Source organism: Argopecten irradians, chromosome 4 (genome assembly GCF_041381155.1).
Source record: "Argopecten irradians isolate NY chromosome 4, Ai_NY, whole genome shotgun sequence".
NCBI lineage: Eukaryota > Metazoa > Mollusca > Bivalvia > Pectinida > Pectinidae > Argopecten > Argopecten irradians.
Window position 1 is genome coordinate 10,073,640 of NC_091137.1, and position 24,858 is coordinate 10,098,497.

The following is a 24,858-nucleotide window of genomic DNA, read 5'->3' on the forward strand; positions in this document are numbered from 1 at the left end:
ATGTCCAATTCTTTGTGAATTTTGGTCAATATCGATCATTATTATGATACCAAAAATAATAATCTATATGATCAATAAATGTACTGTTGAAGATTGTTTAAATAACACATGTCGACATAGATTAAAAGAGAAGAGAAACAGGTTATAGCTATAAATGAATTTTATATTATAAATTCAAACTCTCAAGTTTTGTTTTATTGTTTACCCCCAATTTATGTCTATGATGGCTACGTGTATTGAACTATAAAATACATTCAACACATTTTCTTTTTTGTTATGTTGGTTCTTGAAATTAATAGCAGTGAATTTTTATTTATACCGAAACATATTCAAATGGATAATTATATGACCATCATTTTCCGAATTTGTCTCTTTTAAGATTACATAGTGAAAATTGAATATTCCCGAAGTTTGATAATTTAGTGATTTGTTGATACAGAGATTAGATCTCTAGTAAAAATTTACCGAGGCGTGCACGTATAAAAGTTTACACAAGGTACACAAAGTGATGCTTTTAGACTGATTATAAATATGTATTTTAGCCTTATTTCAGTTGCAATATTTCCTAATATAATATGATCAAATCGTCATCATAACTGTATATATATTTGTCAAATTATCGTAACCCCATTTCAGGAATATATATATATGTCCACCTTTGTTCTATAACCCCGCTACCAAACATATACAGCTCACACTGCCGTTGTCCTCGTGACGTCACATCCTGTTATTTCCCAAATCAGGGTGAGCGGCCGATACCCTGATTAGCAGTCGTTATACAGGTAAAAATCGAGCACTTCGGAGGGCGGTATCTCGGTACTGAAGCGGCCGATTTTGATGCGGTTTTCAACATTCTTGTCAGGAGATCAGACAGAATAACATATCAAAATATAATTTTCCGTTCCGTGTACAGTTGTGTGGTCGTACTTATGGTACATGTTCTTCGACTACTATTTTATGGTGTATGAGAAACTGGGAAGATTCCCACTCGAAGTAAATATCAAACTGAGAATGCTGTGTTTTTGGAATAGACTTATACAAAATGAAAATAAATTAAGTAGCATACTTTATAAACTAATCTCGAAGTTACATTTCGAAGGAATATACACATTTTAATGGATATCTTTCATTAAAAATATTTTTGACGAATCTGGTCAGTCAAATATCTTCCTCAATGAAATACAAATGATTAACAGTTTTTATAAAAGTTTTATGAAACAGCGCCTTCAAGATCAGTTTATACAAAAATGGTTCTCAGGTGTGGAAAACTCCTCAAGAGACAGACTTATCTAATATATAAAAAAAGAATTTGGATTTGAAAATTATCTTATAAAATTATAGGAAATGAATAGAGTATACATAACTAAATTCCGTACATCAAATTTAAAAATTCCAATTGAGACTGGAAGATGGCGTAATGTTGAGAAACGTGAAAGAATATGCCATTTATGCAATGAAAATATCGGGGATGAATTTCACTATCTTTTTGTATGTAAACACGAAGAAATAAAAAAAATATACGTATTAAATATATCCCACAGTATTATTATAGTAATCCCAGTCTTCATAAGATGGGTGGCTTTATAGGTATTTGTAATATACAATTATTGAAGAAGGTGTCTCTATTCATTAGAAAAATGATGGTATTTTTGTAGATGTGAATAAAAGCTATGATAGTAGTACGGTATAAGTATTGTTCATTTTCAAATTAATATTCCATATTTTAGTAATTGGTAATGATATATATTGTTGTCCATCCTGCCACGTGCAGTTAAAAATGTAACTTGTATAATCCATGTAACACATTTTAATGTGTCTGGGAGACTATAATGAAATCTTTGAAACTATTTTCTGAGTTGCAGTGACATGGATTAATTACATATTAGAGTACCCGTACACTGGTTAGGCAAGTCTGTGAATCAAAAGCACGACAGGTGGGCTTTCAACGTGTTTTCGTGAGGTATGACCCCGTTGTCTTGGTCACGCTAGAACCCCGCGGCGATTTACATGCCAAGCCACGCAACCGTATTAGTTCTCAGGTAACTTTCTGGGTACGACTTCGCCAATTTTCGTTATGGGTTCGTTGGAATGGCCACGCGTGTGATTTAGAGAGTTGCCGCTGGCGGTTAATCGCCAATCTTTGTCCATGGTCCGTAAACATGAGGTTAAAAGAGAAATGTTAGTGAAAGATTGGATTAAAAATCCCTCTTGCTAAATAACATTTTTGTGAGAAATCGATTTTTATTTTTTATATCATATATATATATATATAATTAACCAGGCAATTCACGCTAAAAATATGTATATAACCAGAAATATAGTTCCATAAATGCACACGAAACAATAGATTTTATGAATAGTAAAGAATTTTGTAAAGTAATGAGTTTGACCAAAAGACATAACGGCCGAGTATAAAATAATATATATCATTACTGGGTTTGCGCTGGTGTTCCATAACTGAGGTCCTCAGATTGAATGGGGTCCTTTTAATACATTCTTGATATACAAAGTTCATTTGTTCATTTTTTTTATTTCAAGTTTAATACGATCTTTGATTCAACCTGCGGGCCGATTATAAACAATCAGGTAAAAAGTGGTTTCAAAAGCATTTAGTGTTTCATGTACATCGACAAAATAAAAACACATCAAATTAATGAGAATAATTAAAACAGATGACATGGGTCGTTTAGCCGTACTTTTTTTTGTAGATCAATCGATACAATCCATAAATATCTGCATGCGTGCTAAAATTCCTTTCACGGTAAAAAAAATTGTGTGAGTCCATATTCGTCATATTTTCTAGGTCCAAAATCTGCTGCATAAAGTCCATGAAACATTATTGTTTTTGTCAAAACTGCATACTACTTTTAAAACCACTGCTCCGTTAAATCAGTATCACTTAGTACAGTAGTTGAGTGATGACATGCTGTGAGAACACGTGGACGACATCACATCTTTTGCTTATCCGTACAGTTAATTGAAAGAAGTCTACAAATAGTCAATTAAAGAAGTCGTATCACCTGACTGGCTATAATGTTTAAAATTGTCTGAAAAATGAACATTATTCTTTATGAAAAATGTCACCGTGCCTCATGGGCTCTGTCATGAATACTATTACCCAATCACATAAGAAGCGTACCTTGAAAGGTATTGATTGACTCCGCCCCTTGTCATCACTTCTCTCGCTGAATCTTGAATTGACAATTTTTTCAATTCATTTTATTCCGACCCGACTTCAGTAACAAGCGGCCCTTTAATGACCTGGGGGTTGTTTTTTCTGTGGGCTTAGTCGTCTATCTTCATAATTTTGAAGGGGGACTTCTAACACGACCAAGAAGATTTGTCTCATACTGTTTAAGAGCTGATATTTCGCGATGACATAGTGACCTTGATGATGCAACATATCGATTTGATATGGTCCAAAGCTAGCTCATGGAGTGACCGCATTTGTGTTAGGTACTTGAACACAACTAGAAGTGACTGGTTAGCTTGACAAATTTGGACGTTTACTAACCTAAGAATTAGGAAATTTACTAACCTAAGAATACGGATGTAACATATAGTAAGTAGTACTAAGGGTCTATTTATACAGGAATATTTTCGCAGAGACTTAGCTAGAACTGTAAATATAGTAACTGAAAACTATATATATTCCATGCTAAGTTGCACAGCACATGCGAATACGGTAGCGACACAGTGACAGCGATACCGCCAGTCGACTATATAATTGGGAGCCGTGCTTTCGTTATGGGTGAGTGGTCAACACACTAGCGAAGCTCGCACGCCGGCTCACTGCGCTGTCGTCGTAGGGGGTCAATGAGAACAATAGGCAGTGGTATTTCCACGAAAAAAATAACGCTTTCAAAAAAAAATAACATTTCCAACGATACTCGTAACGTGGTCACGTAAATAATCACAAGTTCTGTTGATGCTAACAAAGTTTCACATAAAAATCACGTAACATTCTGGCAATAACATGGGAAACAAAATCATTAACAATCATTGCTGACACTAACACGTGAAATGAAATGAATAACAATGCAAAATAAATAATAACATCAGCCACTAAATCTAACATCATTTAAAAAAGACAAACGCATGCAAAGATAGAGATAACACAGCAGCAAAAATATAACGTGTGCTAGAACAAAATAACATGCTTTTAGTTAAAGATAACTAAAATTTTGATAATAACAGTAAAACAGATATAACCAACATAAATATTTAAAAACTCACGAATATGGTTAAAATAACAGTTTAAGAACGAAAATTAACAGAACAGGGCTACCAGTGATTGATGCTGCTACCGACTCATCCAATAAAGAAAATGAGGCTGTAGTTGTCAGATACGTGTCAGAAGGAATCCCAGAAACAAAAGTCCTTGGATTAATCGAACTTCAACATGCTGATGCTGAAGGTTGGTATAATAACATACCAGAACATGTACATAATTATAAAAAAATATATAAATGCATGTGTGGCATTACAGACTTTAATTATTAATTAATAAGTATATGAACATTGTATTTTCACTTACAATTAAATATTTCAATTGTACTTTTATTTATACTTAGGAACACTGGAAGCAATCAAGAAAGCATTTCTATCTGCAGATGACGAAATGTTGTTTAGGAATCACCTTGTTGGTTTCTGCTCTGATGGAGCTTCTGTTAATTTTGGAATGAAGAGTGGTGTGGCGAAAAGACTAACTGATGATTGCCCTTGGCTAATACCAATTTGGTGTCTTCCACACAGGTACTAGGCTATATTTAATTATTGTAGAAACGTCATGTACCCATTATTTAATTTATATGAGATATTACTTCCAATGAAAACTTGTCTTAGTAGTATTTGATTTTAAGAAAGGTTTACTTGCTGTTAATGAATGCTATCAATTATAAACAACTTCATAAAAATTACTACTATCTATAAGTTACAAAAAAAAACTTTATTGGATAATATATTAACTGAAAAAGAACTTTCTGAGTCATAAAAACTGTTACATTGATTCAATGACAGATTAGAGCTTGCAGTGATGGACATGCTGAAAAAGTCAGATATGGGGGCCAAAGTCATTGATGTACTGCATCTGATTTACAAGACGTACCACTATAGTCCTAAGTCTAAACGAGAACTTCAAACCTTAGCTGACAACCTCCAAGTCAGAATCAAGACTCCATCCAGAGTAAAAGGAACCCGTTGGTCTCCACATACAGAAAAAGCTTTGAAGAACCTTCTGCTTCCACCACAAGGAAAAACCAACCAGGATGTCGGACAATATTGTATTGTGCATCAGCATATGGAGCATTTAGCGGAGTCTTCAGCAAATGCAGAAATCAAAGGTAGAGCAAAGCACTTGACAAAGATAATGAAGTCCTTCAATTTCTTGGCTTATTGCCATCTCTTGTTGGACATTTTGAAAATTATCAGTAGTCTGAGTTTTTCATTACAAACCAACAAGACCATTCTGACAACAGCAACAAGTGCTATCAGGTCATGTATGACTGACCTAACAACGATGAAGACATTACCTTTGCCCGATGGGGCTTTGGTTGATCTGATAGGGTTCCTCAAATCTCAGAATGCAGATCAGCACACATTTCAGACAGTTGTCTTGGGAGGTGTACCTGAAATAGCTGCTGATGATGATGCTAGTACTTATGACAATTTTTCCTTTGGCTTTAGAAGAAACTGTGTCACTGAACCACTTTCTCTTGTGATAGATGGAATGAAAAAGAGATATAAGAGTATAGTTGGGGAAGATGATCATGATGAACCTTCCAAGATAGTCAAGGCACTGAAGGTCTTCCATCACGACAGTTGGCCAGAGAATGACTTAGATCTGGCTCTGTATGGTAATGAGGCAGTAACTAGCCTTGTTGCTTGGTTTGAGGACATTTTGCTTAGGTAAAACTTTGTTCATGTTAACTGGTTGGTTTAGTTGTTTGCACAGTTTGCATATTTGCATGACAAGTTTGTTTGTATTTATTTTGAAATTACATTAGTGTTAATGTGCATGAGTTTATTTGTCTGTTAAATACATTAATTCTACAGTGTTTGATATTTTATTTTTCTGTTAAACAGGAATGGATGTAAAACTCCAGCTGTGCTTCCTGAGTGGAAGCTAATGAAAGTGCTTGTGAAGGGGGAATTTTCCGACAAGACCTTCACCTCATTATGGAGGTTGTTCCTGACAAAGGAGCCATACTCTGACACATATCAAGTAAATAATTTCCAAAAAGACTTTGGTTAAATAATATTGCAACTAAACTTACTTTGAAACAATTTTCATAATATTTATATATTTTAATAATGTTAAGATTAATTTGCTTCTTTGATTTGATCTTTTTGTTAGAATGTCTTGATGTTGGTGAAGATAATGCTGTGTCTTCCTGTATCATCTGCCCAATGTGAAAGGACATTCTCTACCATGAACCGGATCAAGACTGATGTTAGGAGCTCTCTGAATATCACAACACTTGAGGACTTGATCCGTATTAGTGGAGAGGGTCCAGACATCCTGGATTTTGACCCAAAATCTGCAGTCCAGAAGTGGCTGTCCACTTCCAGGAAGGTGAAATTAAATTATGTAGGCTGGCCAGAGAACTGTGAGGATGATGATTAACCACACAAACCTGAAGATTGAGGACTAAATAAAGACATTTAAACAATTTATAGTTTATTTTCATTGTATTTTATTCAAGCACTCAACAATTAGGATATAAAAACACATGCAGACATAATTAGCTCAGCTAGGCTGATTCAAAATATGCATCATCACTCAGGCTACCAAGTTTTTCAATTGGCGCCTAGATTTTATAACCTGGTAGCCTAACAGGCCACCTGAAAAAAAAATCCACTTTGAGCCCTGGTCAAAGATTTCCCGCCTGGAACTTTGACTTAAACATAAAATGTCATTATTTGTCATTGCTGATGACAGGATGTGAAATGGAATTATCAGTCATAAAAAACCCACCAAGGATATTGTTAAATCTATTTCCTCTACAAGTCGAAAAAAGCTAATGGGAAGAGGTGGGGGCAGATAATACTATATAGCTACAGAGTTTACAAAGCATGCTTTGATGTCAAGATGGACATCAATTAGTTTAACTTTAATTTTGCTCAGTATTAACCGCTACTTTTGGAATGCTTATCCCTGTCATAACATCCAGATATGAAATTATCTAGCAATTATTAGTCTTTTGAAATATGGAATGTTGTATATACCATTGGAAATTGTAAAAAACATATCCCTTTATGTATGATAATGGAAAAAATGACAAAAATATAAAAACGAAAATATACAAACATTTTAAAGATAACATTTTATTTGTCCTGGTGTTAACTGTCAAATATATGCTAATACAGTATATGGATGAGAAAAATTATTTAAAGACTGTCATTCAAATAATGATTAAAAGAGTTTAATTTAAATGAAGGTTTTTCTGTTACATATAGTGGTAATATCTTTAAAGATACCAGTGAATACCTGGTATTATGAGAACATGCAGATGAATTGTCTCCCTTCTTTGTCACTAGATGACTGGTGTTCCATTTAAATTAAAAGATAATGTTTTGAAAAGTGTTTAGTAATCTCCTAGCTGTACAATACACACCTCAGATATTCAAACAGTAAAGAAAAGGTCTCAGTCTGCTACATACATGTTTAAAAGGAAACAGAAAATCTGAGACATATATATTAACTTGGATTTAGATAAAGAACTATAAAAATCTGAAGCTTATACTCTTAATCTTTTCTTTGAAAACTACCTGTATTGACAATTTTACCCACTATTTCAATACAGAAAGTACTCTGATAAACATAATCTCATACTGCTAATAAGAGACATTTCTCCAACAAACCATCTTACTTTTCTCCTGCTTTGGGTTAGAGGTTTTCAGGCCTTTTTTTAATTATACATATAAAGATGTAAATTTAGTAATTACTTTGGTGAGTACAGATAATAGTTGACACTCATTGAAGGTTCTGGTCTATTCATATGTGTTGTTTTTTCAGCTTTGATTTTTACATCAACTTTACTTCAGACTTGTGTTTTTTATGGCATTACTTGTTAATTTCACTCAATAAGATACTCAACAGCCAAATGTTTGATCTTTTGTCTAGGAGGAATTACTGAGCATATATAGTGCTTACTGTTGACTATGCATTGACAATATGACACTATTTTAAGTTTGACATGCTTTCTATAAATATCAGAGTGTATGAGTATTTAAAAATATCATGAGGATATCAATTTGTTTTGTTCTTCAGATTTAATTTTTGATTGAAAATGTGAGCTAAATTTTACTGAAAGCATTGTAATTCTTAATGGAAAAAAAACTAAAAATTGGGTGCAATGGAGGAAACTGATAGGAGAAAAAGGCTAAAGGCTATTCTGATTAGAGTATTTACATAACTAGCAAAGCATAGGAGGAAAAGGGATAAAGGCTATTCTGATTAGAGTATTTACATAACTAGCAAAGCATAGGAGGAAAAGGATAAAGGCTATTCTGATTAGAGTATTTACATAACTAGCAAAGCATAGGAGGAAAAGGGATAAAGGCTATTCTGATTAGAGTATTTACATAACTAGCAAAGCATAGGAGGAAAAGGGATAAAGGCTATTCTGATTAGAGTATTTACATAACTCAAGCAAGCATAGAGAGGAAAAGGGATAAAGGCTATTCTGATTAGAGTATTTACATAACTAGCAAAGCATAGGAGGAAAAGGGATAAAGGCTATTCTGATTAGAGTATTTACATAACTAGCAAAGCATAGGAGGAAAAGGGATAAAGGCTATTCTGATTAGAGTATTTTACATAAAAGCAAAGCATAGGAGGAAAAGGGATAAAGGCTATTCTGATTAGAGTATTTACATAACTAGCAAAGCATAGGAGGAAAAGAGGATAAAGGCTATTCTGATTAGAGTATTTACATAACTAGCAAAGCATAGGAGGAAAAGGGATAAAGGCTATTCTGATTAGAGTATTTACATAACTAGCAAAGCATAGGAGGAAAAAGGATAAAGGCTATTCTGATTAGAGTATTTACATAACTAGCAAAGCATAGGAGGAAAAGGGATAAAGGCTATTCTGATTAGAGTATTTACATAACTAGCAAAGCATAGGAGGAAAAGGGATAAAGGCTATTCTGATTAGAGTATTTACATAACTAGCAAAGCATAGGAGGAAAAGGGATAAAGGCTATTCTGATTAGAGTATTTACATAACTAGCAAAGCATAGGAGGAAAAGGGATAAAGGCTATTCTGATTAGAGTATTTACATAACTAGCAAAGCATAGGAGGAAAAGGGATAAAGGCTATTCTGATTAGAGTATTTACATAACTAGCAAAGCATAGGAGGAAAAGGGATAAAGGCTATTCTGATTAGAGTATTTACATAACTAGCAAAGCATAGGAGGAAAAGGGATAAAGGCTATTCTGATTAGAGTATTTACATAACTAGCAAAGCATAGGAGGAAAAGGGATAAAGGCTATTCTGATTAGAGTATTTACATAACTAGCAAAGCATAGGAGGAAAAGGGATAAAGGCTATTCTGATTAGAGTATTTACATAACTAGCAAAGCATAGGAGGAAAAGGGATAAAGGCTATTCTGATTAGAGTATTTACATAACTAGCAAAGCATAGGAGGAAAAGGGATAAAGGCTATTCTGATTAGAGTATTTACATAACTAGCAAAGCATAGGAGGAAAAGGGATAAAGGCTATTCTGATTAGAGTATTTACATAACTAGCAAAGCATAGGAGGAAAAGGGATAAAGGCTATTCTGATTAGAGTATTTACATAACTAGCAAAGCATAGGAGGAAAAGGGATAAAGGCTATTCTGATTAGAGTATTTACATAACTAGCAAAGCATAGGAGGAAAAGGATAAAGGCTATTCTGATTAGAGTAGAGTATTTACATAACTAGCAAAGCATAGGAGGAAAAGGGATAAAGGCTATTCTGATTAGAGTATTTACATAACTAGCAAAGCATAGGAGGAAAAGGGATAAAGGCTATTCTGATTAGAGTATTTACATAACTAGCAAAGCATAGGAGGAAAAAGGATAAAGGCTATTCTGATTAGAGTATTTACATAACTAGCAAAGCATAGGAGGAAAAGGGATAAAGGCTATTCTGATTAGAGTATTTACATAACTAGCAAAGCATAGGAGGAAAAGGGATAAAGGCTATTCTGATTAGAGTATTTACATAACTAGCAAAGCATAGAGGAAAAGGGATAAAGGCTATTCTGATTAGAGTATTTACATAACTAGCAAAGCATAGGAGGAAAAGGGATAAAGGCTATTCTGATTAGAGTATTTACATAACTAGCAAAGAATAGGAGGAAAAGGGATAAAGGCTATTCTGATTAGAGTATTTACATAACTAGCAAAGCATAGGAGGAAAAGGGATAAAGGCTATTCTGATTAGAGTATTTACATAACTAGCAAAGAATAGGAGGAAAAGGGATAAAGGCTATTCTGATTAGAGTATTTACATAACTAGCAAAGCATAGGAGGAAAAGGGATAAAGGCTATTCTGATTAGAGTATTTACATAACTAGCAAAGCATAGGAGGAAAAGGGATAAAGGCTATTCTGATTAGAGTATTTACATAACTAGCAAAGCATAGGAGAAAAGGGATAAAGGCTATTTCTGATTAGAGTATTTACATAACTAGCAAAGCATAGGAGGAAAAGGAATAAAGGCTATTCTGATTAGAGTATTTACATAACTAGCAAAGCATAGGAGGAAAAGGGATAAAGGCTATTCTGATTAGAGTATTTACATAACTAGCAAAGCATAGGAGGAAAAGGGATAAAGGCTATTCTGATTAGAGTATTTACATAACTAGCAAAGCATAGGAGGAAAAGGGATAAAGGCTATTCTGATTAGAGTATTTACATAACTAGCAAAGCATAGGAGGAAAAGGGATAAAGGCTATTCTGATTAGAGTATTTACATAACTAGCAAAGCATAGGAGGAAAAGGGATAAAGGCTATTCTGATTAGAGTATTTACATAACTAGCAAAGAATAGGAGGAAAAGGGATAAAGGCTATTCTGATTAGAGTATTTACATAACTAGCAAAGCATAGGAGGAAAAGGGATAAAGGCTATTCTGATTAGAGTATTTACATAACTAGCAAAGCATAGGAGGAAAAGGGAAAAAGGCTATTCTGATTAGAGTATTTACATAACTAGCAAAGCATAGGAGGAAAAGGGATAAAGGCTATTCTGATTAGAGTATTTACATAACTAGCAAAGCATAGGAGGAAAAGGGATAAAGGCTATTCTGATTAGAGTATTTACATAACTAGCAAAGCATAGGAGGAAAAGGGATAAAGGCTATTCTGATTAGAGTATTTTACATAACTAGCAAAGAATAGGAGGAAAAGGGATAAAGGCTATTCTGATTAGAGTATTTACATAACTAGCAAATAGCATAGAGAAAAGGATAAAGGCTATTCTGATTAGAGTATTTACATAACTAGCAAAGCATAGGAGGAAAAGGGTAAAGGCTATTCTGATTAGAGTATTTACATTACTAGCAAAGAATAGGAGGAAAAGGGATAAAGGCTATTCTGATTAGAGTATTTACATAACTAGCAAAGCATAGGAGGAAAAGGGATAAAGGCTATTCTGATTAGAGTATTTACATAACTAGCAAAGCATAGGAGGAAAAGGGAAAAGGCTATTCTGATTAGAGTATTACATAACTAAATTCTGCTATTCTGTTAGTATTTACATAACTAGCAAAGCATAGGAGGAAAAGGGATAAAGGCTATTCTGATTAGAGTATTTACATAACTAGCAAAGCATAGGAGGAAAAGGGATAAAGGCTATTCTGGTTAGAGTATTTACATAACTAGTTCAGAGATAGAAGGAAAAATAAAGAGGCTATTCTGATTAGAGTATTTACAGAACTAGTTAAGGGATAGGAGAAAAAGGATAAGAGTCTGATTAGAGTATTTACATAACTAGCCAAGGGATAGGGATTATTCCAAATTAAATAGAATGACACTGACCGATGGTGAACTTGAAATTATGGCAAAAAGGGGAAATATTGTTATATCACTCTATAACAGATAGTAACTCATATTCCACTGGTCATATGACTAGATAGGGGATCTGTATACCTTTTTAGACTGAATTGACAACCAGTTGTGATAATATAATTATGTATACCCCCGGTACATGTATTCCTTCTTTGCATATATATTACAGAGTTACTTCCCTTCCTGGTAGGTATCCATTGTGAATTTGTGATATCATTATTTTGTGAGCAAAATTCACATCACTTTCTCTGAAAAGCATAACGTTACGCTCTCAAACATATTACAACTTGCATTCAATACCTACTCGCAAGGGCAGATATCTCTTAAATATGTAGATATAGAATATGTATAAACTCTGCTTATTTGTTTCTCATTTTGTTTGTTTCAGACCTTACTTTGAAATGAAGGCAAAATTCAACCAATCTATGGAGGTAAGGAAATTCATAGTAAACATTTTTAGCAGAGTTTTAACTGTTCGTGAAAATGAGGACAGTATGAGCTTTGTCAGACTAAATGGAGTCCAGTGTATTTAAGATATAACTTGTTTTGGAAAGGATCAAATATCTGGCCACATTTCAGAGATATTTTTGGTTCTTTATGTAGTATAAACTTTATACATGTATATTCTAAGAGATGGAATTTGAACGACCTAGCATCCAGAAATCAAATCTACCAATTGTATAGATATTCTTACAGAGGCTTTTACATTCTTACATACGAATTTGTCTTGGTCATTTACCTCTGTAATTTTACAAAGAAACAAAACAGTTGTAAACTTAACAGGATATTTTTTTAAGAGTACATGCTAACTAGTTTCTGCTGAATATTTTCTCTACATTTTGTAAAATGTGATGTTTTTATCTGATTTAAGGATCAGAAGAGAAGTATCCATATCCTTGAGGAGGATGTTTCTATGGCTAAATCATCCTACTCTGACGCATTAAAAAACCTGGAGCTTATCAGTGATGAGATTCACCAGCAGAGACAGGAAAAACGGAAACAGCAGGAGCTCGGTGTCCGTGAGGCAGGGGTAGGCTCAGAGTCGCCGTCACCTCCACCCAACAGAGACAAGGGTATGGCCTCTGTGGAAGGTCAGGGGTCAAGCCATATAAGTAGCTGTCAGGGGTCATCCCAGTCTACTAACACATCTAGTCATGCCAAACATTTTAAGTCACCGGAGGACATCAATTACAGTCTCCCATCCGTCATTCATCAAAGTTTAGATAAGTCACGTAACCCAAGTTATCGAGAGGCAGTAGATAGACGCCTAAGTCAAACAGAGGGAAATGAGGATGATTTCCCTGCCCCTACATTTGATGAAGAATATAAAGCATTGCCAAATAGTCGACACAGTGCCCTGCGGCGTAGTTTATCTCGAGAATCCAGTATACCTAAGGACTTCACTAGTGTTCTGTTGTCATCTTCCCCCAGTGGTAGTGACTACTCAGACAGACCTGATCTGTCACAACGTGCACGATCTCAGTCATCTCCTACTGGCAGGCGACGTAAACTCCAGGGAGGATTAATACTGAAGATTGACGCGGCCATGGACCCTTTAACTCAACGATATCAGGCGACGGAAATCCAACCCACCAGGAAAGGTCAACGAAGACGTTTGTCAAAGGACCAGTCAAAAGTTCAAAGGAATATGGAATTTCCGAAATTTAATCCTTTTGGAAGTCCAACAGAGAAAACATTCAGGGAGAATTCTATGTCAAACTCCCCAAGTCGACAGGGCTCTTTCTTGACCCCTGGGGGTCAGGAAGGAGAAGATGGGTCAGACACGGAGAGCATTGCAAGTACTGGACCAATGCTGGACGATGACCAGGTGGAACTCTTGACCCTGGAATTTTCTGACCAGGCTTCCACTGATGATAATAGTCCAACGTTTAAAAGACAGGACTGGAACAGAATGAGTCTGCCACCCAAACTTAGTCACCTGGAGCAATACATTCACCACCCTAATGAGAAAGGGGAGACAACTGTCACAGAATCTGTAGTTAATGGTGATGTTTCACTGTCGAACACTCTAACAAACGAGGACGACCCGGCGAGTCAGTCCAATAGAACTCTACCCTTATCTAGTCCAGAAACTGACATGCAGATAGATGATACTCAACTAGGTAGCCCGGTAGTAGTTACAGAGGAACACATAGACACAGCCTAATTTATTATGCTCTTGTTTGATATATATAAATTAATGTTAACCAACTGATTTTGGTGTGAAATTACTGATAAAGTTTGTGTACAGTGTATTTCCATTGAATATATTAATCTTGAAAATTTTAAATCAATCGCTGCAGAAATAGCTTACACACATGTACAAGTACCAAAGAGGTATCGATTGAGAAATTAGATTGCCTTGAAATACCATAAGGCATGGAAAGGCAACTTAAGTTACTGACAAAATAAGTTGGTTTATAGTGCAGAAGTTCAATTAATTGAGAAAAGTATGTGCCTGCATAATACTTCTTGATCAGGAGCCATGTAAGCATTCTAGGAACTTCTCATGTAAAGAGACCCTAATTTGTTATAAACTAGAGAAACGAATGATATATGTTGGATTAGGTACGGCTCAAATTTCAAAAGCTAACAGGAATGTGCGGGTTAGACATTAGTGCTACTTCCACCAAAGTTGTTGTTTTACAGAAAACTTTTTTATCTACTGCCACCTTTAGTGCTGATATCCAGGGCAATAGATTTCAATATTGATACTTAATGAAGCATCTTGATAATGTTTTTTTGTAGTAATGATATCATAAATTCTTTTGAAGACATCTGTTTAAAGTGCCACTTCTTCTGTTAAGCATTTTTATTTCAATATTGTTTGACATTTATGTTATTTCATTAAAATTTTTTACAAGTATTGAAATTACAATATATCGAAATTTGGCTGAATTTAAACAAAATCAGAAGAGTTGAGTTACCATAATGCTAATTAACCTTTTGGATTGCTGTTTTAGATTTATTTTAGATTAATCAAAATTAATCTCTGATCTATCTCAATGATTTTAGTATATCCAAGTGTTGATAGAAATACTATGTTATTTCTGTACAATAATTATATAATTAAGGGCTAATTGTGTTGTAAAAGATGTACTTGCATATATGCTGTCTAAATTAATGGCACTCTGCAGCTGCAGATGATGTCTTTGATAATTCTAATTAGTTGGATTAATTATAATGGATCAGTATTAGCGAGAGAATACAGGGTGATGGCTATGATATACACACAAGGTACATACAGGGTATTAAGATTTCAGGCCAGCAATGGACAATAGTCTCAACTGAATATGTACGTGGGCATTTCCTTAAGCTTGTAATACATGTGTTGTAAAGAATGTTATTTAATCAACATGTACAATTTGATCTTGAAAGCCTGCTCATTAAATGCACTTTTTATTCTGTTAACATATATCTACATATACATATGTATGAATGTGAGCCGTCAGTCTGTGTTTCAGATCTCATGTATTTGTTAAGCCTATCTTGTTTTCTGGTTTTCTCTTTGGTATTATTATTTAATTTATCAATAACAATGTACTTTGCAATAAGAAAAAGAGTTGTGATCATATTAAACTGAAATTTAAAAAAAATGTGATATTATTCTCTGTGAACAGTTTCAAGATATTAAACAATATCTGTTTCTAATGTTTCATCAATAAGCAATTGATACATGTAAAAAATTCTCTCGATAAAATTTGTTTCCGTGTAATGTGCAATATGTAGAGATTACATATATAGTTAAAGTTGATCTGAATAAACAGTATTTAATCATTTAAAATCTCAATCACTATGTCTACTATTTAATGTACAATTATGTTTGTCAATTTTGTGCTAATTAATAAAAATTGTCATGTATTAAAGATTCTAGAAGAATTGGAATTAAAAATATATATATAAAATGATAGCTTCACATATCAAAAATTTTGACTGTGTATACTTGGATAGAATAATTTCCTTTCCTGTATAGTAAATTACAGCTATGATGTTAGTATGTCTGCCTGTCTGATTTGACTATCGGTAAGCCAGTCGTAGTTAGCTATGGTTTTGTTTATTTTGTCTCTACATGTGACACAGTTATCTTCCCTTTTGTGTCGGTACCAATCTTAGTTACCAATATATGATTTACTTGTATCTGTGTATTTTGACACCCTGTCTACAATCTGATTAAAACACAGATCCTTATAACCACTCCGTTCAATAGAGGATCTGACAATATCCCATAAGGGGTCACGTTCAGATGACCTTTATACCACGTGTACTTCAGAGCAAATGCAGTTTCTACACCTTACAACATCAATTGAAATCGTCTTTTCGCCCCAGTATACATATGCAATTAGCTTTGTTGTGCATTTTGGGCGAGATGACTACATACATGAAAATAATTTGGATAGCTTTTTCAAACTCTTTCGTACCCAGTCAAGATTCTGGTAGTGCCAATTTGATTGGCCATTTCAAAAGGTCATCTTGACGTGACCCCTAATGGGATGTTCTCAGATCCTCTTATCCAACATAGTGATAATAAGGATCTGTATTTTAATCAGATTGCCCTGTCTAATTCTGACCATGTGATTTGGATTTGCTCGTTGAACAGTATGACAGGTATTTGTGCTAATGTTTTGATGTATATTTTATGAGGGTGTATCATCTACACTTGTGTAAAACCTTATTTCAATACTGTATATTTTGCATAGAACTTTAGCTAGTGCTATTATAAATGTCATGATATTTTGATTCATTCATACATTAAAAAAAAACCTAACAAATGAGGACTTCTAGATTTTTACAAGAAAAAAATGGCTTTATCTATCCAGTTGGAGTATGGCAATTGGTGCATTTATTTTTACTTTTTGGCTTGAAATCCCCTTTCAGTCGTTTTTGAGATCAAAGTTGAATTCCATAATAATATAAAAGAAAATTCAATAATAATATAAAAAGAGTCTTGTTTTAAAATAAATGATAAGAATATATGCATTATTTGTAAAGAAGACTTAAAACATTTTATATTTGAATTTAAATACATCAGATGGAAACAACTACTGTAGTTGAATTCAAGATTCCAAGATCACATTGGTAAAGCATAATTCGATAAATCCCACATTCCGCCGATGCCACTGAAGGTGGAACTAAATGATGGCAAATTGTATTTATACCTACATTGTTTTGGTATCTTAAAACTGAGATATTGTCATTTACAATTTCATTTTATTCTTTATTAACTACTAAGATCTGAGATTGATGACTGATTTTTTTATAGTGTGTACTCAGATCTGAGATTGACAAGGATTTTTTTTCTGTATTAAGATCTGAAATTGATGATGGTAATTTGGATATGTATTTAGATATGAAATTGATGATGGTGATTTTGAAATGTACTTCGATTTGAAATTGATGATGGTGATTTTGAAATGTACTTTGATCCGAGATTGATGATGGTGAATTTGAAATGTACTTCTATCTGAAATTGATGATGATGATTTTGAAATGTACTTCGATCTGAAATTGATGATGGTGAATTTGAAATGTACTTTGATCTGAGTTAAATTGATGATGGTGAATTTGAAATGTACTTTAATCTGATATTAATGGTGGTATGAAATTGTGTGATGAACAGAAATAATTATCACCTATTTTTGACCTTCACTAAAAATTATGATATGGGAAGTAGTTTGGACAAGATAAAAGGTGGATACTTGATTGGTTTTGACAAAATTTTGAGAAGATCTAGAAATAACCTTTGGAATGAAGGCTTTTGACCTTATATGGTGATATAGAATTACATTCTACTATAATGTGCAATGATATCAGGACAATGTCACAAGCATTTTGGAATAGGGTAATTCAGGTAGGATAATCCAGGTAGGTTAATCCAGGTAGGATAAATAATATTCATAATTTCATAATTGATAACATATCAACAAAAAGATGTATTCATCTAGCACCCTTTTCTATGGTTTATTAATCAATTTAATAAAAATGTTTACCAACTAAATAGTTTTGAAAATGTGAATTTATTCTTTAGGTTATGATTTCACACTGGTTGGAGTCCGAAACTTATTTAGGTTTTTATTGGTAGTCTATTTCAAAAGAATACCTTAAACATTTCGTTCTTATGCCTTTTTTTTATTTCCTTTCATATTTGGTGCATAATGTGATATGTGTCTTATTGTTTGCTATTAACAATCAAAGCTTTGATCCAATGATGCTAGTTATGTGTTCATATTGTTGCCTTAGCCAAACAGAGCCACATTTATTAGTCAAAATAGAAAGGTACAACCATGTAGGTATAACAACCACGTAGGTATAACAACCACGTAGGTATAACAACCACGTAGGTATAACAACCACGTAGGTATAACAACCACGTAGGTATAACAACCACGTAGGTATAACAACCACGTAGGTATAACAACCATGTAGGTATAACAACCACGTAGGTATACCAACCACGTAGGTATAACAACCACGTAGGTATAACAACCACGTAGGTATAACAACCACGTAGGTATAAACAACCACGTAGGTAAAACAACCACGTAGGTATATAACGTAGGTATAACAACCCGTAGGTATAAGTAGGTATAACAACCATGTAGGTATAACAACCATATAACAACCACGTAGGTATAACAACCACGTAGGTATAACAACCACGTAGGTATAACAACCACGTAGGTATAACAACCACGTAGGTATAACAACCACGTAGGTATAACAACCACGTAGGTATATAACAACCACGTAGGTATAACAACCACGTAGGTATAAAACCACGTAGGTATAACAACCACGTAGGTATAACAACCACGTAGGTATAACAACCAAGTAGGTATAACAACCACGTAGGTATAACAACCACGTAGGTATAACAACCACGTAGGTTATAACAACCTGTAGGTATAACAACCAAGTAGGTATAACAACCAAATAGTATATAACAACCACGTAGGTATAACAACCAAGTAGGTATAAACAACCACGTAGGTATAACAACCACGTAGGTATAACAACCAGCGTAGGTATAACAACCACGTAGGTATAACAACCAAGTAGGTATAACAAAACCAAGTAGGTATAACAACCACGCATAGGTATAACAACCACGTAGGTATAACAACCACGTAGGTATAACAACCACGTAGGTATAAACAACCACGTAGGTATAAACAACCACGTAGGTATAACAACCACGCAGGTATAACAACCACGTAGGTATAACAACCACGCAGGTATAACAACCACGTAGGTATAACAACCACGTAGGTATAAACAACCACGTAGGTAATAACAACCACGTAGGTATAACAACCACGTAGGTATAACAACCACGTAGGTATAACAACCACGTAGGTATAACAACCACGTAGGTATAACAACCACGTAGGTATAACAACCACGTAGGTATAACAACCACGTAGGTATAACAACCACGTAGGTATAACAACCACGTAGGTATAACAACCACGCAGGTATAACAACCACGTAGGTATAACAACCACGTAGGTATAACAACCACGTAGGTATAACAACCACGTAGGTATATAACAACCACGTAGGTATAACAACCACGTAGGTATAACAACCACGTAGGTATAACAACCACGTAGGTTATAAACAACCACGTAGGTATAACAACCACGTAGGTATAACAACCACGTAGGTATAACAACCACGTAGGTATAACAACCACGTAGGTATAACAACCACGTAGGTATAACAACCACGTAGGTATAACAACCACGTAGGTATAACAACCACGTAGGTATAACAACCACGTAGGTATAAGACAACCACGTAGGTATAACAACCACACATAGGTAGGTTTAACAACCACGTAGGTATAACAACCACGTAGGTATAACAACCACGTAGGTATAACAACCACGTAGGTATAACAACCACGTAGGTATAACAACCACGTAGGTATAACAACCACGTAGGTATAACAACCACGTAGGTATAACAACCACGCAGGTATAACAACCACGTAGGTATAACAACCACGTAGGTATAACAACCACGTAGGTATAACAACCACGTAGGTATAACAACCACGTAGGTATAACAACCACGCAGGTATAACAACCACGTAGGTATAACAAACCACGTAGGTATAACAACCACGTAGGTATAACAACCATGTAGGTATATAACAACCATGTAGGTATAACAACCACGTAGGTATACCAACCACGTTAGGTATAACAACCACGTAGGTATAAACAACCACGTAGGTAAAACAACCACGTAGGTATAACAACCACGTAGGTAAAACAACCACGTAGGTTAATAACGTAGGTATAACAAACCACGTAGGTATACCGTAGGTTCTAACAAACGTAGGTATAACAACCACGTAGGTATATAACAACCACGTAGGTATAACAACCACGTAGGTATAACAACCACGTAGGTATAACAACCACGTAGGTATAACAACCACGTAGGTATAACAACCACGTAGGTATAACAACCACGTAGGTATAACAACCACGTAGGTATAACAACCACGTAGGTATAACAACCACGTAGGTATAACAACCACGTAGGTATAACAACCACGTAGGTAATAAACAACCAGTAGTATATAACAACCACGTAGGTATAACCACGTAGGTTATAACAACCACGTTAGGTATAACAACCACGTAGGTATAACAACCACGTAGGTATAACAACCACGTAGGTATAACAACCACGTAGGTATAACAACCACGTAGGTATAACAACCACGTAGGTATAACAACCACGTAGGTATAACAACCACGTAGGTATAACAACCACGTAGGTATAACAACCACGTAGGTATAACAACCACGTAGGTATAACAACCAAGTAGGTATAACAACCAAGTAGGTATAACAACCACGTAGGTATATAACAACCACGTAGGTATAACAAACACCAGTAGGTATAACAACCACGTAGGTATAACAACCACGTAGGTATAACAACCACGTAGGTATAACAACCACGTAGGTATAACAACCATTGCAGGTATAACAACCACGTAGGTATAACAACCACGTAGGTATAACAAACCATAACAACCACGTAGTATAACACGCATGAGGTAATAACAACCACGTAGGTTATATAACAACCACGTAAGGTATAAACACCACGCAGGTATAACAACCACGTAGGTATAACAACCACGTAGGTATAACAACCACGTAGGTATAACAACCATGTAGGTATAACAACCACGTAGGTATAACAACCACGTAGGTATAACAACCACGTAGGTATAACAACCACGCAGGTTATAACAACCACGTAGGTATAACAACCCATGCAGGTATAACAACCACGTAGGTATAACAACCACGTAGGTATAACAACCACGTAGGTATAACAACCACGTAGGTATAACAACCACGTAGGTATAACAACCACATAGGTATAACAACAACCATGTAGGTATAACAACCACGTAGGTATAACAACCACGTAGGTATAACAACCACGTAGGTATAACAACCACGTAGGTATAACAACCACGTAGGTATAACAACCACGCAGGTATAACAACCACGTAGGTATAACAACCACATGCAGGTATAACAACCACGTAGGTATAACAACCACGTAGGTATAACAACCACGTAGGTATAACAACCACGTAGGTATAGCATAATGACCATATACACTGTAAACACCTTAGTACTACCTATACCAGATGCTTTAGAAGGAATGAGCAGTATTCTTCCAAAATACACCTAATACCTGGTGTCTGTATTTATAGGTGTTAAAATATTATACAGTAAAACTTAGTGACCACCTCTATACACAGTATTAGGACCACCTGATTTAGACCACTCTTACGCTTCTAAATAGCCAATATCTAAATAATTTGACTTTTTTATAATAAACAACATGTTAGCCCTTGGGTAGTATTTATGGACAGCTAGGTATTCTTGTATATGTTTAGTTTTCAAAGTGCTTTCACAGTACTATACACAGGATTAGCGATAGAATTCTATGGATTACACATTTAGTAAAATTATCTTGCATTTAAAACAACTAATTCACATTGCATAACTTAAAGATGCTCCACCACCGACAGAGCATAAATGATATTTATCATTTGAACAATAATTAGTGTTTAATTGTGTTTACATAAGTCTAATTAACACAAAAAATGATATAAAATAAGTTATTTTGCCTATTTGGGTCATGCGCAATCAGTACTTCATTCCATATAGGATATAGTGCCACGAAATTTTTTCGGGATGCAAATAATTATTTTTTTTATATTTTTAACTTGAAGTAAAATTAGAAGCTCAAACTTTTAAACGGCGGTAATGGTGTAAAGTAAGTAACTTTTGTAACTGAAGAAAAATACTGAAAGGTCTGCTGCTGTTTTTGATAGTGAAAAAATACTATTTGTCAGCGGTGGAACATCTTTAAATGTTATACCATGAACTTATTTCCATTTAGTACCATAAACTTATTTACATTTAGTATAATGAACTAATTTACATTTAGTACCATAACCTTATTTACATTTTAGTACCATGAACCTAGTTTCATAAAGTACCATGAACTCCATTAAGTACCATGAACTTTGTTCCATTTAGTACCATGAACTTTGTTCCATTTAGTACCATGAACTTTGTTCTGTTTAGCACCATGAACTTTGTTCCATTTAGTACCATGAACTTTGTTCCGTTTAGTACCATGAACTTTGTTCCATTTAGTACCATGAACTTTGTTCCATTTAGTACCATGGACTTTGTTCCATTTTAGTACCATGAACTTTGTTCCATTTAGTACCATGAACTTTGTTCCATTTAGTACCATGAACTTTGTTCCATTATTTCCATTTAGTACCATGAACTTTGTTCCATTATTTCCATTTAGTACCATGAACTTTGTTCCATTATTTCCATTTAGTACCATGAACTTTGTTCCATTATTTCCATTTAGTACCATGAACTTTGTTCCATTATTTCCATTTAGTACCATGAACTTTGTTCCATTTAGTACCATGAACTTTGTTCCATTTAGTACCATGAACTTTGTTCCATTTAGTACCATGAACTTTGTTCCATTATTTCCATTTAGTACCATGAACTTTGTTCCATTATTTCCATTTAGTACCATGAACTTTGTTCCATTATTTCCATTTAGTACCATGAACTTTGTTCCATTATTTCCATTTAGTACCATGAACTTTGTTCCATTATTTCCATTTAGTACCATGAACTTTGTTCCATTTTAGTACCATGAACTTACATATTGTTTTTAGCTCATCAGCATGGTTGAGGTATTCAGGTAATATAAGATTTATGATGCAGAATTATTTAACTGGCTATAACTGTCACCCACCATTTTATTAGAAAACAAATTATCAGCCGTACTTTAAGTAAATCTTTTTGCATAAAGGACTTAAACTGTTAATTCAAGTTCAAGATGTTTTACATCAGTCCATTTAGAATGAAGAGTTTGTTTTGGGGGGATCAAGTGCTTCACAATTGATTAAAGTGAATAAAATGATATTGTTATGTATTTTCTTGTGCTTGAATCCATTGCTACCATGCCTGTTCTACACATGAAATCAATACCAAACGTTAGTGATATATACTAGTTTTAGTTTGATGCCTTTTCAATTTATGATATAAGTAGACAAACAGTGTCTTGTACAAGTTGTTATGCATGTTTTATTTGTAACATGCCATTGGGTTCACCACAAGTGTAAGTACAAAGATTCTCTTGCTATATCTAGTGTGTTTGAGTATGCAAACAAAACATTAAAATTTGCTTTATACAAGGCCATGGAACTCGGTTAGGATTATATAAATGTGCTTTACATGTAAACTATATTCATTATGATGTACAATTGTATTAAGTAACTGACAATGTCATGTCACAAAAATCATGTTGCTTGTAATTATCTATGTCCATGTGACATTATTGTAAAGGCCAGTGATGTGTTAAAAAAAGAATATTTTTAGTATTAGAAAATCCGATGGTATTTAGAAAATGAACATAATTATTGTGCTAATTATTTATTACTTGCTTATTACGATTTAAAATTTATTTAAAAAATTTCACTGAATTATTTTATTTTCTGGTAAGGGTTTTCATTTTACTTGAATATTGATATTCCATCTCCAAAGCATTCATGGTCTAGATGTTTGACATGAGAATGTAACACTTGAAGGTATTAAGTAATCCAATGTTGGTTATTGTTTTAACTTCCTCTGCCTACAGCGATGTACACGATTGTAGTTACTGCATCTTTGGTGACATCTGTCGGGATAACATGTCAGTGTTCAGCTTGTCAAACATGGCAATACAACCTTACAATACCATTGTTACAGGTCACCCAAACATGGCAATACAACCTACAATATCATTGGTTACAGGTCACCCAAACATGGCAATACACCCTACAATATCATTGTTACAGATCCCCCAAACATGGCAAATACACCCTATAATATCACTGTTACAGGTCACCCAAACATGGCAATACACCCTACAATATCACTGTTACAGATCCCCCAAACATGGCAATACACACCTTGCAATATCATTGTTACAGGTCACCCAAACATGGCAATACAACCTACAATATCATTGTTTACAGGTCACCCAAACATGGCAATACACCCTACAATATCACTGTTACAGGTCACCCAAACATGGCAATACACCCTACAATATCACTGTTACAGATCCCCCAAACATGGCAATACACCTTGCAATATCATTGTTACAGGTCACCCAAACATGGCAATACACCCTACAATATCACTGTTACAGGTCACCCAAACATGGCA

General features: G+C 34.4%; 2 protein-coding genes and 2 long non-coding RNA genes across 6 annotated transcripts in view; all 4 read left to right on the forward strand.

The window, feature by feature from the left end:
* The window catches only part of LOC138320557 (uncharacterized), a 29,554-nt gene extending 12,721 nt beyond the window's left edge, over window positions 1-16,833 (forward strand). For both annotated transcript variants that reach the window (XM_069263613.1, XM_069263615.1), the window contains 2 exons: window positions 12,453-12,495; window positions 12,936-16,833. In XM_069263613.1, coding sequence (XP_069119714.1) covers window positions 12,453-12,495; window positions 12,936-14,231 — 1,339 coding nt within the window. In that variant the 3' untranslated portion in view covers window positions 14,232-16,833. The remainder of the gene's footprint in view (window positions 1-12,452; window positions 12,496-12,935) is intronic.
* On the forward strand, window positions 5,351-6,875 carry LOC138320558 (zinc finger protein 862-like). Its single transcript, XM_069263616.1, has 3 exons — window positions 5,351-5,907; window positions 6,085-6,223; window positions 6,356-6,875. Exons 1-3 carry the CDS (start codon window positions 5,369-5,371, stop codon window positions 6,623-6,625), a joined length of 948 nt encoding a protein of 315 aa, XP_069119717.1. The 5' UTR covers window positions 5,351-5,368; the 3' UTR covers window positions 6,626-6,875.
* Window positions 16,834-18,644: 1,811 nt separating the features above from the next.
* On the forward strand, window positions 18,645-19,603 carry LOC138320560 (uncharacterized). The gene is made up of 3 exons (XR_011208213.1): window positions 18,645-18,663; window positions 19,246-19,348; window positions 19,520-19,603. It is a non-coding gene; the product is annotated as an uncharacterized lncRNA (long non-coding RNA).
* Window positions 19,604-19,607: 4 nt separating this feature from the next.
* LOC138320559 (uncharacterized) lies at window positions 19,608-23,571 on the forward strand. Of its 2 annotated transcripts, XR_011208212.1 has the most exons (4): window positions 19,608-19,670; window positions 19,885-20,212; window positions 21,197-21,332; window positions 21,525-23,571. It is a non-coding gene; the product is annotated as an uncharacterized lncRNA (long non-coding RNA). The 2 variants fall into 2 exon arrangements; XR_011208211.1 differs by lacking the exons at window positions 19,608-19,670; window positions 19,885-20,212 and having other exon boundaries at window positions 21,184-21,332.
* The last annotated feature ends 1,287 nt before the right edge of the window (window positions 23,572-24,858 follow it).